Source organism: Rhinoraja longicauda, chromosome 18 (genome assembly GCF_053455715.1).
Source record: "Rhinoraja longicauda isolate Sanriku21f chromosome 18, sRhiLon1.1, whole genome shotgun sequence".
NCBI classification, from domain to species: Eukaryota; Metazoa; Chordata; class Chondrichthyes; order Rajiformes; family Arhynchobatidae; genus Rhinoraja; species Rhinoraja longicauda.
This window is the reverse complement of record NC_135970.1, coordinates 13,018,203-13,035,321: the sequence shown is the minus strand read 5'-3', so window position 1 is coordinate 13,035,321 and position 17,119 is coordinate 13,018,203. Positions and strand designations below refer to the sequence as shown.

Sequence of the window (17,119 nt, the reverse complement as noted above, 5' to 3'; positions counted from 1 at the left end):
TAAACAGCAATGTTGAAAAACGAGAGAGCTAAAGAGAGGGAGAGAGAGGGAGAGAAAGGGAGAGAGAGAGAGGGAGAGAGAGAGAGAGAGGGAGAGAAAGAGAGGGAGAGAGAGAGGGAGAGAGAAAGAGAGAGGGAGAGGAGAGAAAGCGAGAAAGAGAGAGAGGGAGAGAAAGAGAGGGAGAGAAAGAGAGAGGGAGAGAGAGAGAGAGAGAGAGAGAGAGAGAAAGAGAGAGGGAGAGAGAAAGAGAGAGGGAGAGAGAGAGGAAGAAAGAGAGAGGGAGAGAGGAGAGAGGGAGCAAAAGTGAGAGGGAGTGAAAGTGAGAGAGAGAGAGAGGAGAGTGAGGGAGAAAGAATGAGAGGGGGAGAGGAGAGTGAGGGAGAGAATGAGAGGGAATGAGAGTGAGGGAGAAAGAATGAGAGGGAGAGAGGAGAATGAGGGAGAGAGAATGAGAGGGAGAGAGGGAGCGAAAGAGAGAAAGAGAGGGGGAGAGAGGGAGAGTGTGTGTCTGTGTCAATCAGCAATATAGGCCAGCAGACACAGAATGCTGGAGTAACTCAGCGGGTCAGACAGCATCTCTGGAGAAAAGGAATAGGTCATGTTTCAGCTTGAGAAAACAGAAGGGTGTTGACCCATTGTTTTTCTCCAGAGATGCTGCCTGATCCGTTGAGTTACTCTAACATTTTGTGTCTTTCTTTGGTGTAAACCAGCAGTTCCTTCCTACACAATACAGGTCGATGATTTTCCATCTTACTTTGGCGACTCTCGACAGTTTCTGTATGACCTTCTTGTCAAAAGTCCTCCGGATCGATGGGAGAATAGACTTGTGAGGGGTTCCTTTGAGAAAAGCCACTGAGATGTTTGAAGTTATGCTGAGAATCACACTGTGGGAAAAAAATGGTATGAGTCATCCAGCAAACAGGTATCTGCTGGTAGAGATTTATTAAACTTACGTTTTCTGATATGAGCCACACATTGGACTTCCTCTGAAACTGAAAGGTCTTCCAAACATGAATGCTGTGATTGCATATGAAAGAGTAAAGAATCTTCAAACAACTATGCCCTTGAACAACTCTTGGCATGGGACAGTACAATAGAACTGCTATTAGTCTTGCTGCCTTACCACTCCAGTCATCCAGGTTCGATACTGACTCCAGGTGTATAGAGATTGCATGTTCTCCTTGTGGTTATGCAAGTTTCCTCCAGTTTCCTCTCAAATCCCTGATACATGCTGATAGCTTTATTGGTTACTAAACAAAAATAGTAATGGTGTGGGCAAGTAACAATAAGAGTCAAAGGACAGGGTATATGGGAAAGAACTGCAGACACTTGTTTACAACGTAGACACAAAATGCTGGAGTAACTCAGTGGGGCAGGCAGCATCTCTGGAGAAAAGGAATAGGTGATGTTTTGGGTCGGGAAGATAATGATTGGAAGTGGGGGGGGGGGGGCAGGGGGAACTGGAGGCAAGAAAAGACCAGAAAACAGGGCTAGCCATAGATGACCTCAGGAAGGTTGGAGTCCATAATGGCCCATTGTTGGCAGGGGAAGATGTGCTAATGACAGGTATACAAGGATGCGAACAGTGGTACTAGTTGGATGAGGGGGGAAGAGAGGGGGAGGGGGAGCAGGAAGAGGGGGGGAGAGAGGGGGAGAGGGGGGGGGGAAGAGGGGGAGGGGCAAATGGAATGCAGGAGTTACTTGAAATGAGAGAAATCAACGTTGATACCATTGGATATAAGCCCGACCAAAGGGCAGAGGATGGATCTTCAGTCTGAAAAAGGGTCCCAATCTGAAATGTCACCCATCCTTTTTCTCCAAGAATGTTGCCTGAGCCGTTGAGTTACTCCAACACTGTGTCTATCTTTGATAGCTGGTTCAACGCACTTGAGAAACAGGACACAAATACACTCTCTTAAGGGCTGTCAGGCTTCGGCAATAAAGGTTGGCCATAGCTGGAATGGCCAGTTCCCACAAACTGAATCGTGTGCTAACATCTCTTTTCAGGAAGAAGCACTCTGAATAGGCTTCTCCGCCATGCTAATGGCGCATTTTCTTCAGCATTGCCCCAAGGCTTCTGACAGTAATGGGAGCACTCCTCCTTTCTTCCTGGTGTATGCATTGCCTTCCCTTATCTGTGCAAGTACAATGACGGAGAATGAAACTGCACCATCTAGCCTGAAAGTTGCTCAGGAGCAGTCTCCAAGTCCACCTGCAGCCTCCTCCACTGCTGTAACCACTGGAGTGATAAAGTATAGGAACATCAAGACCAGCAAAATCACATGAAAATCAAGCAGTGTTGAAATGAATAAGGATGAGAGATTTATGTCTGTTTGGACTATGACATGATTTAATGATAAATTTGGGATGCAAGAAGCTTTGAACTGTTGTGAATGGTGAATTGGTGTTGCTGTTAAGAATACTGCCATTATATTAGTTGTTCACCTACAGGTCGTGCAAAAATATCAGCTAGTTTCCCTAGCCTGCTTTCCCTTAATCTTCCTCTTTTTATCCACTTTCTCCTGCTTCTTTGAATCTCATCTGAGAGCTGGCAGTGAAAGCTGGCCCCTTGCGATACCAAAGTTGTGCCTAACCCTAGTCCCAAGGGTCTCCAGTGAGGTAGATAGTAGCTCAGGATCGCCCTCTAGTTGTTGAGAGGATGGTTGAGTTGCCTCATAACAGCTGGGAAGAAACTGTTCCTGAATCTGGAGGTGTGCGTTTTCACACTTCTGTACCTCTTGTCTGATGTGAAAGGGGAGAAGAGGGAGTGACCAGGCTGCGACTGGTCTTTAATAATGTTGGTGACCTTGTCATGGCAGCGTGAAATGTAAATGGAGTTGGTTTGTGTGATTGTCTGGGCTTGGTCCACGATTCTCTGCAATTTCTTGCGGTCGTGGATGGAGCTGTTCCCAAACCATGCTATGATGCATCCCGATAAAATGCTTTCTACTGTGCGTCTGTAGAAGTTGGTGAGAGTTGTTGCGGACATGCCAATGGATGTCATCTGAAGATCTGTGGTCAAAAAGCAAAGCCAATGAGAATAAATGGTGGAGGGCGGATGAAGGAAGTGGAAGGGGGTGGTGTGTGGGCTAGCGGTGGGGTCTGAAAAGTGGCCTTTCTACCAGAAGACAGAGTGTGGCCCATGACTAGAGAGCATGGGTAGGAATGATTGGGAGATCTGACGAATTGGTGTGAGAGGAGGAGACAAAAAAGAGCAAGGAGGAAGAAAGAGAGAGTTGGGGAGGGGAAGACAGAGAGAAAGGGGAGGGACCTGAGTGGGAGGAGGAGTTAAGATGGACGTGGGGGGGGGGGGGGGGGCGGCTGAAGAATGGAGGGAGGCAGGTGATCAGGGTAAGGGAGAAGAGCGAGGTTTGGGATGGTTAAGGGAGATTGGCTGTGGAAGAGTGTTGGCAAAAGTATGTATCTACATGTAGCTAGATAGTGCTTACAGTACATTCACCAAGTAAATGTTCAGTAAATGATAGCAACTAATCCTTCACAGCACACAATGTTATTTTTTGGTTGTTCACACATTCTGACCAGGGAACCAATTATAAAGGAAGGATCTATTACACCCCTTAATCTCTTCTAGTTCTTTCTCTGGCTAGTTCAATATCATTGTTTATAGACAATAGACAATAGACAATAGGTGCAGGAGTAGGCCATTCAGCCCTTCCAGCCAGCACCGCCATTCAATGCGATCATGGCTGATCACTCTCAATCAGTACCCCGTTCCTGCCTTCTCCCCATACCCCCTCACTCCGCTATCCTTGATTTATGTTCCAAATCAAGTTCTTATAATTATATAGAATACATCATAATTAAAAATTCCTCTCTATCTATTAGCTATCTACTGTCCCAGCGGTGGCATTCATTCTAGTTTATGTTCTGTGCATTTGTCGTATGTACAACATCTGTAAGATGTTCCATTGGCTTCCAGGAGTCCCGAGTTTGACCTTTTTGGTCTCGGTAAAAAACCCAATCCTATTTCATCCAAAATGTTGCTGGTTTTTATGGAGATTTAGACCTGTTGGGTTTTTTTTACAAGTTCCACCATGACGTCAATAATTGCACAACAGGTCATATTTGTACAGCACACTGTGCTCCTCAAAACGTGAACTCAACTCATGCCTGCCATTCATCTGACATCTGTGCCTGTCTTTCAGGTATTTGCACCATCATCCTGCCCGATCCTCCTATCTAATCTCTTCAGTCTGATGAAACCCAGTATTCATCCCAATTCATTTCAATACTCTCTTTGTCCCCCGCATATCCTCTCCTCTCAAATTATGAGAGGAATAGATCGGGTGGATGCACAGTCTCTTGCCCAGAGTAGGCAAATTGAGGACGAGGACATAGGTTTAAGGTGAAGGGGAAAAGATTTAATAGGAATCTGAGGGGTACTTTTTTCACACAAAGGGTGGTCGATTTATTGAACGAGCTGCCAGAGAAGGTAGTTGAGGCTGGGACTATCCCAACATTTAAGAAACAGTTAGACAAGTACATGGATAGGACAGGTTTGGATGGATATAGGCCAAACAGGAGCAGGTGGATCCAGTGTGGCTGGGACATATTGGCTGGTGTGGGCAAGTTGGGCCGAAGGGCCTGTTTCCACACTGTTTCACTCGATGACCTTCTGTTTGTCAGCTTAGACTGACCAGAAAATTAAGTTTTACCCGAGTCCTCCATTACATTGCTGTCCTTTTTAGCTTTCCAAATAACATTGGTTTTGTTTTTAACCCCATAGTTTTGTCCCCTTAATTAGAGCTGCTGCTAGAAGCTTCCTTTTTCCCTTTAAATCAAGCAGTTTTTAAACTACATTTTTGCAAGGATTACAGTCTTTCAACCCATTGCCCTATTTGTCTGTCCTGACCCGAAACATCATCATTCATCCCATTCACTCCACAGATGACGCCTGGCCCGTCGAGTTCCTCCAGCACTTTGGTTTTTTTTTGCCCTGTATTTTTAATCGTTGCTCTGTCAAGAAAACAGCGAACAATAAACCAATGTAAGGCGCTGTAAGATTTTGAAAAATGCAGATGCTGCAAATGTAAAATAAAGACATTTCATGCCGAAAACACGTTCAGATTTGTCTGGACTTGACGTTTAACTTACGCATGGTTTTTTTCTAACTTTTCCCAATTCCGATGGAAGATCAAACAAATGAAACTGCTTCTCCCTCTCCACAGCAGTTCATGACGCACCGAATTATTCCATCTATGTTTGTTCTCATTAATAAACTGGAATGGGGAATAATCAGTCTGAACACGGAGAACCCTCAAAAAATGCACGCAAATTATAGTGCAGATCAGAAACTCGCTGCCAGGGGTGATGGTGGAGGCAGATATACAACAGTGACATTTATGACGTTTTCAGATAGGCGCATGGATCATGTGCAGGCAGAGGAGATTCATTTAACCTAGCATCATATTTGGCATGGACAATGAAAGAAGTCAAAAAATCATCAGTTTATTGTCACGTGTACAGTACTGAGGTATAGTGAAAGGTTTTTGTTGCATGCCAACCATTCACTGGAAAGACGACACTTGAGGTTACAATCGAGCCATCCAGTGTACAGAAACATGATAAGAACAGAGTAGGGAGAGATTAAAGTTGTCCGTCAATACTCCTGCTGGTTGGTCCTCAGTTTCCAAGCACACGGCCAGGGACTCTGTGTATTCACCCTTAGGAAGGCCAAACTAACTTCTGCAACAGTGACTCTAGGAAGAGGGGCGGTTGAGTCTGCTGGAATGGGTATCATCGCCCCATTAGCTTTCTGCTCAACTCCAGCATAGAAAGCATGTTCATCAGGTAGGGCCACACTGTCCGTGCTCTCGCTCCTAACTCACTCACCTTTCCATTCACTCCCCCCCCCTCCTCCTCCTCCCTTATATCTCTCCCCCCTCCTTCACCCTCCTCCCCCCACCTCACCCCTTCCCTCCATCTCCCTCTCCCCACCTCACCCCTTTCCTCCATCCCCCTCACCCCCTCTCACTCCTTCCCTCCCTCACCCCCTCCCACTCCTCTCCCCACCTCACTCCTTCCCTCCCTCACCCAGGGCCGTCTTAACGCATGGGCCTGATGGGCACTTGCCCGGGGCCCCACGAGCATAGGGGCCCCATGCTGATCTGTGTATGTTAAATGACTTGCATTTTTATTCCTGTGAGTAGTTGTCGTAGGGGCCCCAGTACACTGCTTTGCCCGGGGCCCATAATGCTGTAAAGACGGCCCTGCCCTCACCCCCTCGCACTTCTCTCCCCACCTCACTCCTTCCCTCCCTCATCCCCTCAAACTCCTCTCCCCATCTCACTCCTTCCCTCCCTCATCCCCTCAAACTCCTCTCCCCACCTCACCCCTTCCCTCCATCCCCCTCCCCACCTCACTCCATCCCTCTCACCAACTCCTCACCCCTTCCCTCCATCCCCCTCCCCACCTCACTCCATCCCTCTCACCAACTCCTCACCCCTTCCCTCCATCCCCCTCCCCACCTCACTCCATCCCTCTCACCAACTCCTCACCCCTTCCCTCCATCCCCTCCCCCACACCTCAGTCATACCCTCCTCTCCCCACTTCCCTCTATGACCCTCTCCCACTCCTCTCCCCTCCCCCACCCCTTCCCTCTATCTCACCCTCTCCCCTCTCTCACCCCTCCCCCCCCCCCCCTCCATTCGCTCCTTCATCTCTCCCTCTTTTCCCCTCTCATCCCTCCTCCACAAAAAAAAAACAAAAATGTTTTCGAATGAAGCAGCAAACTACGCCTCCTCATACGGCGGTCACTTAAAACAAAGTGAACGGAGCGGCAGACAGGGAGGGTTGCAGTGAACTATGAACAAACTCTTGCCCTTGAGTGGTTCTGTGCCTCTGGGCTGGGTGGCTGCTTGGCCCGGGGAGTGTGCTGGTGGGTGGGGGCAGTGACTCATCCACCCACTCACTCACTCACTCACCTGGGAAGGTGGAGCCCGGCGTTGAGGCTGTGGCGACGGGGCAGGGCACAAGGCACAAGGCAGAAGGCAGGCAGGCTCCACCCTCAGCCCCAGCCCCAGCCCCACCGCGGAGAGGCGTCAGGGAGATCAGAGGGAGCCACAGGAGGGCGAGGGGGCTCCATCGTTGTCCAAGGTTCGGGGCTGCCCTCTCACACCTCACTGTCTGACACACTTGCCCCGGGGAGTGGAGTGGAGTGGAGGGGAACGCGCCAAGCGAGAGGATGAACGCCATACAGGACGTCCACTTTCTGAGGTCCGCCCTGCCGTCCGACGCCCCGGTCTCCACCCTGGCCGTCCCGTCCGACCAACAGCTGGACCAGCGCGGCGAGTCCCGGCAGGGCAGCCAGCAGAAGAGCATGAGGGTCCAGGAGCAGGTCCTCACCATGTTGAAGAGTAGTAACAGCAGCGGCCGGGGCAGCGCCAGCGCCAGCGCCAGCGCCTCCTCGTACGGCGGCTCCCTTCATGGAGGTAAGTGGAGCCCAACTCTGCACCTCCTCCAAAGGTTTCACCTTCCTCACGCACCTCCTTACAAGACATCATGGTTTCACCTTCCATCACAGTGAGGAGGAGACTCACTTTGATGGATGTTTCTTTTTTGTTGTTGTGTGTTTTGTGTTTTGATTGGGGTTGTGAAATTTGCTTATTTTATTGCTGGACTGTGGGTGACGAAATCTCGTCCAAAAAAAACTTGTTTTTTGGATGACAAATAAAGATATCCTGAATCCTTTTGGAAGGAGATGAGGAGGAGTTTCTTTGGTCAGAGGGTGGTGGTGGATCTGTGTGGAAACCATTGCCACACAGAAGGCGGTGGAGGCCAATTCAATGGGTATTTTTTAAGATGGAGAGTGATAAGATTCTTGATTCGTAAGGGTGTCAGCGGTTATGGGGAGAAGGCAGGAGAATGGGGTCCAGAGGGAAAGACAGACCAACTATGATTGAATGACGGAATAGACTTGATGGGCTGAATGGCCTAATTCTGCTCCCATGCCTTATGAACTTATGTGTCCTGAAATGGAACAATGAAACTCTTACTCGCAGCAGCACAACAGATATGTAAGCCGTACTCTGTAAAATGCATTCTAAACATCAAAAAAGTTCATTACACACACCTATGTATATAGTGTGTGTGTGGGAAGGAATTGCAGATGCTGGTTTACACTGAAGATACACACAAATTGCTGGAGTAACTCAGTGGGTCAGGCAACATCTCTGGAGAAAAGGAATACTGTAGGTGACATTTCAGGTTGAGACCCTTCTTCAGGCTGTGATTCAGGGGAGAGGGAAACAAAGTATGGAAAGGTTTGGTTTCGATTTGTTCAGTACCTTTTCATACCTCTAGTTCTTCTCTCCCCTGACTCAGTCTGAAGAAGGGTCTCAACCTGAAATGTCACCTAGAGTATTCCTTTTCTCCAGTGATGCTGCCTGACCTGCTGAGTTGCTGACCTGCTGAGTTACTTCTGCATCTTATCTATACAGTGTGTTTGTATGTGTGTGCGTATATATATATATACACCAAATAAATAAATATATATAAAACATAACAATAATAGTGCAAAGACAAAAACAATGCCCCCAAGTTGATCTGGCTTATTTGGAGGTGGTAGTGTTTAATTGCCTGAGGGTCGTAGGGAAGTAGTTCCTGAACATTGTTTTACATTTCTCAGGCTCCTATACCTTCTTCCCACCCTGCCCCGTCTCTTTTCCCTCCTCCCCCACCCCCCTGACTTTTTAATAAATGTTAACAAAAGTCTTCGTGGTCAGACCAAAAAGTCACTTATCCATGTTTTCCAGAGATGCTGGGTTACCCCAGCACTTTGTGTCCTTTTTATACTGTAAATCAGCACCTGTTGTTCCTTGTATCTTTTTTAATGTTCGATAGAATTCTTCAAGCGTGCTGCGAGTATAACTATCGTATTTCTAGACTATGGGGGGAGGGGGAGGGGGAGGACGCCAGCACTCTTTTTATGGCTTGACTTTTTGAAGTAAATAAAAATTGTGTGAACCTGTTTCTGTAAACGAAAGGTAGAACAAAAACTAACCAGGATAGAATTTGTGCTGAGCAGAATTTGTGCTAGCCAACTGGGCGTAGTCCTTTTGTATAAAGTTCAGGATTGAGGTGTTCTTTGTGTAAGCAGCTCTGTTGTATTGGCAAAGGTGTTACCTGCAGGTTGCAGAACTAGTTCTTAACCTTTTCTGAAACTGCGGCAGATTTCTTTGGTGTTTTTTCAAAGTCTCACGCACACACATTTTATTCCTCAGCCATTCCTCTCCAGAAATGTTTTCAGTTGCCCCCTTAAACCTACCTGTACTTATTTGTTAGCCCCTGATTTGCTTATGTCAATTTTTGCTCAAGATTCTAGTATCTGCAGTTCCTTGTGACAATTTTGACCTTGCTTTGCAGTTCTGTGAGTTGGAGAATAATTTGCTTAACCTCCAGTTTTGTGGGTTCTGAGGTGGTTAATGGGGCCAATATAGGAAGCAAAGACTTCCATGCATTGGGTAAGGGATAACTAATGTAGTGGGCAGGTGAAAATCATAAAACGTTGATGAACGCTAGAGATCTTAAAAACAAAGCAGAAACTAGAACTGCAGACGCCCGAATCTTGAGTAAAACATAAAGCACTAGAGTAACAATGTATCAGGTAGCATCTGTAGAGTGAATGAACAGGTGACTTTTCGGGTTGGGACCTTTTCAGACTGGCTGTTATGTGGGGTGGGAGGTGGTGGTGGGGGGTAGAAAGCTGGAAAAGATGTGGGGGATAAGATGTGGGAGAGGGTTGTGTTAATGGACCAAACTCAAGTATCCGGTGAAATGGTCCCCTTGAGTTCGCCAATGTAAAGGTGATCACAATAGGAGCACCAACTGCAGTAAACAAGGTCAAACTGGAAATACTCAACTTGTCAGCCAACAGAGTTAATGATTCATGTCAAAGACCTTTTGTCAGGTGGACAGGGGATAATTTAACACGGGGGTGCACTCTTCATATTGTTTACACAGGGTTTCAGGATGCTCTTGATTCATGGATTCTAGGTTCTCCATACCACCCTGAACTAAGACAGTGGACTCTAGGTTCTCCAAACCACCCTAGAGCAGAGATTCCCGGGCAGCAGAGGAGATACTGCACTTTCAAAGAAGCTTTCATTTTTTATAATCATCTTCAGTGTGGTGGATGTTTTCTTGACATGGAAGAGCAATGACAAAATATAAATCTCTTGATCATTTTCTCTTTTAAATCTTTGGTAACAAATTGCATAATGTAAATCCCAAAATTACAGGCGGCAGAAAATGATGGGAAGAGTTAGCAAGTCAGGAAGTATCTTGTGGAGAGAGAAACAGGGATAATAGTTCATCAATGACCTTTCAGTGATTTAGTTATTATTCAGTGGTTATGACACATTTATAAACGGACACAAATCAGACACCTGGTAAGATGCGTCTTGTTCATCAGACTAGTTCCATGTAGATAGGAAGAAAAATATACTGTGTCCACTGACGGAAAGCTGGGGCGGCTCAGTGGCGTAACGGTAGAGCTGTAACCTTGCAGCGGCAGAGAACCGGGTTTAGTCCTGACCGTGGGTGCTGTCTGTGTGGATTTTGCTTGTTCTCCATGTGACCATGTGGGTTTTCTGCGGGTGCTCTGGTTTCCACCCACATCCCAAAAAATGTGTAGGTTTGTAAGTTAATTGGCCTCTGTAAATTATCCCAAGTGTGTAGGGAGTGGATGAGAAAGTGGGATAACGGAGAACAAGTGTGAACAGGTGGTCAATGGGCTGAAGGGCCTTGTTCCATGCGGTACCTCTAAAACTAAAACACAGCTGACCTACATTTAACACCAAGCCATAAATTAGTTACAGAATTGGTGATGATCAAACGGTTTCTTCAATGTGATCTTTGTACTACTGCTGAGCAGAATCTAGTCTCGTTTGATACAATGATTTTTAACAAGATTGCAGATCGTAAGGACCTCAAAACCTTTGTAAACCTCATAGTTATTAAAGCCTCATGTACAATATAACTTTCAAGGGACCAATCTTAAATCTTGTGTATTTTGTATCCCCAAATTACAGCTTTACAACTCTTGGATAAGGGGAATATGCTCAAACATCACTGGAAATCAGTGAGTTACAGAAGGGGTTTGACGTTCACTCTATTAACTTATTCAGTCATGTGCCTTCGTAAAAGACCTTTTCATTTGCTTTGTTTTGAATTTTTTTTACAAGGAAATGATTATGCGGCAGTTCCACTTGCAATGGGCAATCTTCACTCAGTAACTTCTGATTTTGTATTTCTAAATCTTGCCTCACTGAAATGTGCATTCATTATTATACATCATAAACCGCTTTGAAATAGGTTTGGAGACCTGTTTCACATGCAGCGTGCACTAAATACCCTTTTTAATGAAATTTCTACTGGTGAGTTATTGCATAAACATTGGAATAGCAGGGTTGTTAATTAAATTTTCCACAGATGTCACTAAATATAGTACTGTTTCAGCAGCTACGATGACATTAGACCCATTATATTCAAAGTGCAAACATTCAGATAAATGACTTCTGTTTGTTTCAACGTCTTTTGACTGACATATTTAGCCTAATTTTTGAAGAGAACCGTGTTCAGGGACTGAGTTAGGCGCTTGTGATCTAGATCAAGGTTGAATATCTACATTCTTTCAGCCTCTGTAAATTTGTTGCACGATAGCTTTAGATTGAAACCACTCCAGTAAAGAGGGCCATGTGTGAATATCTCCAAGTTCAAGGACAGTTTCCTCCCAGCTGTCATCAGGCAACTGAATCATCCTATTAACAACTAGAGTGGTCCTGAGTTACCATCTACCTCAGTCGAGACCCTCAGAATATCTTTAATTGGACTTTACTAAGCTTGATCTTGCACTATATGTTATTCCCTTTATCCTGTATCTGTATACTGTGGACGGCCTGATTGTAACCATGTATAGTCATTCCGTTGACTGCATAGGATGCAACAAAAAGCTTTTCACGGTACCTCGGTACACGTGACAATAAGCTAAACTAAAACTAAACTAAACTGTAAGTACGTTATTAAACTATGGTGCTTTCTTTTAGTTTGCCAACAATCACTGAGCAAAAAAATCTTGCAGTTTTTCATGGTATCTCTCCCTCCCTATTCTAATTTGAGATGAATTTCCAATTTTATTGTTAAAATAATAACAATTGAAATTCATCTTAAAGTAGAAGAGACAATTAGACAAGTCAAGTCAAGTTTATTTGTCACATGCACATACACGATGTGCAGTGAAATGAAAGTGGCAATGCCTGCGGATTGTGCAAAAAAAAGAATTACAGTTATGGTGTTGGGAGAAGGCAATTCTGGATTTAGTGTTGTGTAATGAACTGGATTTGATAGGGGAACTCAAGGTAAAGGAACCATTAGGAGGTAGTGACCATCTATCTATATACTAAAACTCTTGTTTGTTTGTTTGTTCCTGAACTACAGCCAAAATGGTATACGATAGCGCGACAATTTTAGGCCCACCTTACTCACCGTCGTCCATTGGGTGCTAATGGATGAAGTTTCATTGAAATCAATGTTATATTTTAAAAGTTATTCACATTTTAAAGTTTAAATCCCTCCTAGGGAGGGGAGGGGGAGGGAGGGAGGGGAGGAAGGGAGGGTGGAGAGGGTCCTGCACCAATGCAGGAGAGGTTTGGGCCCAACGGGTCCACATGGTCGAGTAATATGATAAATTTTAATCTGCAAATTAGGAGGGAGAAGGGGACTATGGAGGCATGGGGAGGAGCTGGCCAAAGTTGACTGGAAAGGGATCCTAGCAGGGATGATGGTGGAACAGCAATGGCAGGAATTTCTGGAAATAATCCAGAAGATGCAGGATCATTCCATTTGAAAGAGGAAGAAAGATTCGAAGGGGAGTAAGAGGCGAACGTGGCTGACAAGAGAAGTCAAGGACAGTATAAAACTAAAAGAGAAGACGTATAACATAGCAAAGATGAGCGGGAAGCAAGAGGTTTGGCAAACTTTTAAAGAACAACAGAAGGTAACTAAAAAGGCAATACGGGGAGAAAAGATGAAGTATAAAGGTAAGCTAGCCAAGAATATAAAGGAGGATAGCAAAGGCTTCTTTAGGTATGTGAAGAGGAAAAGATTAGTTAAGACAAATGTGGGTCCCTTGAAGACAGAAACGGGTGAATTTATTATGGGGAACAAGGAAATGGCAGACGAGTTGAACAGGTACTTTGGTTCTGTCTTCACTAAGGAAGACACAAACAATCTCCCAGATGTACAAGGGGACAGAAGATCTACAGTGACAGAGGAACTGAAGGAAATTCACGTTAGTCAGGAAATGGTGTTGGATAGCCTGATGGGACTGAAGGCCGATAAATCCCCAGGGCCTGATGGTCTGCATCCCAGGGTACTCAAAGAGGTGGCTCTAGAAATCGTGGACGCATAGGTGATCATTTTCCAAAGTTTTATAGATTCTGGATCAGTTCCTGTGGATTGGATGGTAGCTAATGTTATCCCACTTTTTAAGAAAGGAGGGAGAGAGAAAACGGGGAATTATAGACCAGTTAGCCGAACATCGGTGGTGGGGAAGAGACTGGAGTCATTTGTTAAAGATGTATTTAGATTGCAGTAACAGGATCGTTCCGAGTCAGCATGGATTTACAAAGTGGAAATCATGCTTGACTAATCTTCTGGAATTTTTTAAGGATGTAATAAATAAAATGGATAAGGGAGAGCCAGTGGATGTGGTGTATCTGGACTTTCAGAAAGCCTTTGACGGTCCCACACAGGAGATTAGTGGTCAAAATTAGACCACATGGTATTGGGGTTAGGATATTGACATGGATAGAAAATTGTTTGGCAGACAGGAAACAAAGAGTAGGGATTAACGGGTCCCTTTCAGAATGGCAGGTAATGGGGTGTTGCAAGGCTCGGTGCTGGGACTGCAGCTATTTACAATATAAATTAATGATTTAGAAAAAGGAATTAAAAGTATCATTAGCAAATTTGCAGATGCCACAGCTGGATGGCAGTGTGAACTGTGAAGAGGATGCTATGAGAATGCAGGGGACTTGGATAGGTTGGGTGAGTGGGCAGATGCATGGCAGATGCAGTATAATGTGGATAAATGTGGTGGCAAGAAGGCAGATTATTATCTGAATGGTGTCAGATTAAGAAAGGGGGAAGTGCAACGAGACCTGTGTGTCCTTGTACATTAGTCACTGAAAGTAAGAATGCAGGTACAGCAGGCAGTGAAGAAAGCTAATGGCATGTTGGCCTTCATAACGAGAGGATTTGAGTATAGGAGCAAAGCGGTCCTGCAGTTGTACAGGGCCCTGGTGAGACCACACCTGGAGTATTGGGTGCAGATTTGGTTTACTAATTTGAGGAAGGACTTTCTTGCTATTGAGGGAGTGCAGCGTAGGTTCACAAGGTTAATTCCCGGGATGGTGGGACTGTCATATGATGAAAGAATGGAACAACTGGGCTTGTATTCAGGGGCCGCAGTTTACGAATAAGGGGTAGGCCATTTAGAACTGAGATGAGGAAAAACCTTTTTCACCCTTTTTGCATTTTGTGAATTTGTGGAACTCTGCCTCAGAAGGCAGTGGAGGCCGATTCACTGGATGCATTCAAAAGAGAGATAGATAGAGCTCTTAGGGCTAGCAAAATCAAGGGATATGGGGAGAAGGCAGGAACGGGGTACTGATTGTGGATGAGCAGCCATGATCACGTTGAATGGCGGTGCTGGCTCGAAGGGCCGGATAGCTTACTCCTGCACCTATTTTCTATGTTTCTCTGTTTCTATAGATAGGGCATAGAGTGATACGGGCCAAATGCAGGCAGGTGGGACCAGTGTAGATGGGACCTGTTGGTCAGTATGGGCAAGTTGGGTCGAAGGGCCCGTTTCCATGCTGTATGACTCTATGACTTTAGAATAGTGCGGGAGTGATACTATGGGGAAAAGTGGCAAGACCCCTTCAGTGCAAGATCCTTTAATTAACCTCGCTATCGGTTTGTGCTTTATGTACCTCATTCACATTTTCCTCATTCCTAACATTTACCAGCTTGGCTTCACCTTGACTATTATTGTTGAAGAGGAACGAATGAGTTAAAATTGCCTGTATGATGAAATCTGAATTAATTTGAATTCTGATTTGAGTATTGAACTTCACAGGGCTGGAAATGCTTATCAGATGGAAACATGCGACAATACTAAAATTTCAGCTCGGGATGAGTTAGTTAAGATCCTTGTGACTAGTCAGGTTCGTTGGCAAATTAGCATCGTAGACCACAGCTCCGATGCCTTTAAAAAAAACATTGCCATGGCTACATCATTTCAGATTAAAACACAAGGTTTCTAACATTTTACAAAAAATAGTTATGAAATATAAGATTATTTTCTAACAACATAAATTTTTTTAGATTTAGATTTAGATTTAGAGATACAGCGCGGAAACAGGCCTTTTGGCCCACCGGGTCCGCGCCGCCCAGCGATCCCCGCACATTAACACTATCCTACACCCTAGGGACAATTTTTACATTTGCCCAGCCAATTAACCTACATACCTGTACGTTGAAGATCTCGGAGAAAACCCATGCAGGTCACGGGGAGAACGTACAAACTCCATACAGACGCTGCCCGTAGTCAGGATCGAACCTGAGTCTCCGGCGCTGCATTCGCTGTAAGGCAGCAACTCTACTGCTGCGCTACCGTAAATATACTTATCTCGACTCGTTATTTTGACTCCTTATTCATCCCACCGAGTCCACGCCGTCCAGCGATTCCGTGTGCACTAGCACTATCCTACACACTAGGGACAATTTATAATTTTTACCAAAGCCAAATTAACCTGGAACTTGTCCATCTTTGGAGTGTGAGAGGAAACCGGAGCACATGGAGAAAACCCACATGGGTCACGCTGAGAACATACAAACTCCGTATAGACAGCACCAGTAACCACACCGTGCCACCATTTTGAGTTTTTATGATGTATTAAACCAATTTAAAGTTCACATTTGTAGTTTTGAAGCTCTGCAGGTGTTGATGAAATATGCAAATTTCTGTTCCTTGCGTGATCTTGATCAACAGATACACACAGAGGTATCACAAAATGCTGGAATAACTCAGCAGGTCAGGCAGCAGGTTATGAGATACTCCAGCATTTTGTGATACCTTCGATTTGTACCAGCATCTGCAGTTATTTTCCAACAGACACACACGAGTCTGTAGATGTCAAAACAAGGAACTGCAGATGCTGGAATAACTTTAGCCGGTGCTAAAGACAAAATGCTGGAATAGCTTCAGCAGGTCAGGCAGCATCCCTAGATCGGTGTGATGTCCCGATCCGAGACGTTGCTTCTCCATATTCTCCATAGATGCTGCTTCAGAAATCCACTGAGTTCCTCCGACTCTTTGTCCCTTCTTCAGGCTGACGTATAAGGGGCGAAAGCTGGAAAGAGGTGGGGCCGGGAACTGGCCTGCTAAGTGTCAGGTGGATACCGAATACCTCTTTTCCAGCTTTCCTTCCCTTACTCCAATCAGTCTGAAGAAGGGTCTTGACACAAAACATCACCTATCCATCTCTGGAGAGCCTTCTTCCTACTGCAGGTGCAAAAAAACTACTGGAGCAATTCAGTGATTCAGGCAGCATCTGCAGGGAAATGGACAGGTGCTGTTTGGGTGGGGATCTTTAAGATAAATTTGGATTCCAATTTCAATACTGACTGCCTGAGGAATGAATAGTGCTTCAACATTCAAGGTACTCCAACATTAGTATTTTGCCTTGAAGTGTAGTGTCAAGTTAAATGCAGTTTCTTTTCATCTCAATGGCCCAATCCATTTGGGGCATCTTTCACTTCTGAGTAAGATGTAACTTCTAACTTGAAAGTCATTATTTTAAAGTTTTGATAATAACCTTATTTATTTTCAGGGAATTAGATTTGCTGTCTTTTCTTTTCGTCCTGAGATGTTGGTCTGAAGAATTTCAAAATTTGTCTTCCTACCACTTTTATCTGCCACTACGGGTGCCGTTTGGTTCAAGAGTCAAGAGCGTTTTATTGTCGCATGTCCCAGATAGAGCAATGAAATTATTACTTGCAACAGCACAACGGAAAATGTAAACATGGTACACTG

At 45.1% G+C, this 17,119-nt stretch overlaps 1 protein-coding gene across 1 annotated transcript in view; it reads left to right on the top strand.

Moving 5' to 3' along the window:
* The first annotated feature begins 7,204 nt into the window (after positions 1-7,204).
* The window catches only part of LOC144602065 (plakophilin-3-like), a 45,987-nt gene continuing 36,072 nt past the window's right edge, over positions 7,205-17,119 (top strand). Inside the window, exon 1 of the mRNA XM_078414753.1 lies at positions 7,205-7,451. Within this exon, the coding sequence (XP_078270879.1) occupies positions 7,205-7,451 (247 nt within the window). The remainder of the gene's footprint in view (positions 7,452-17,119) is intronic.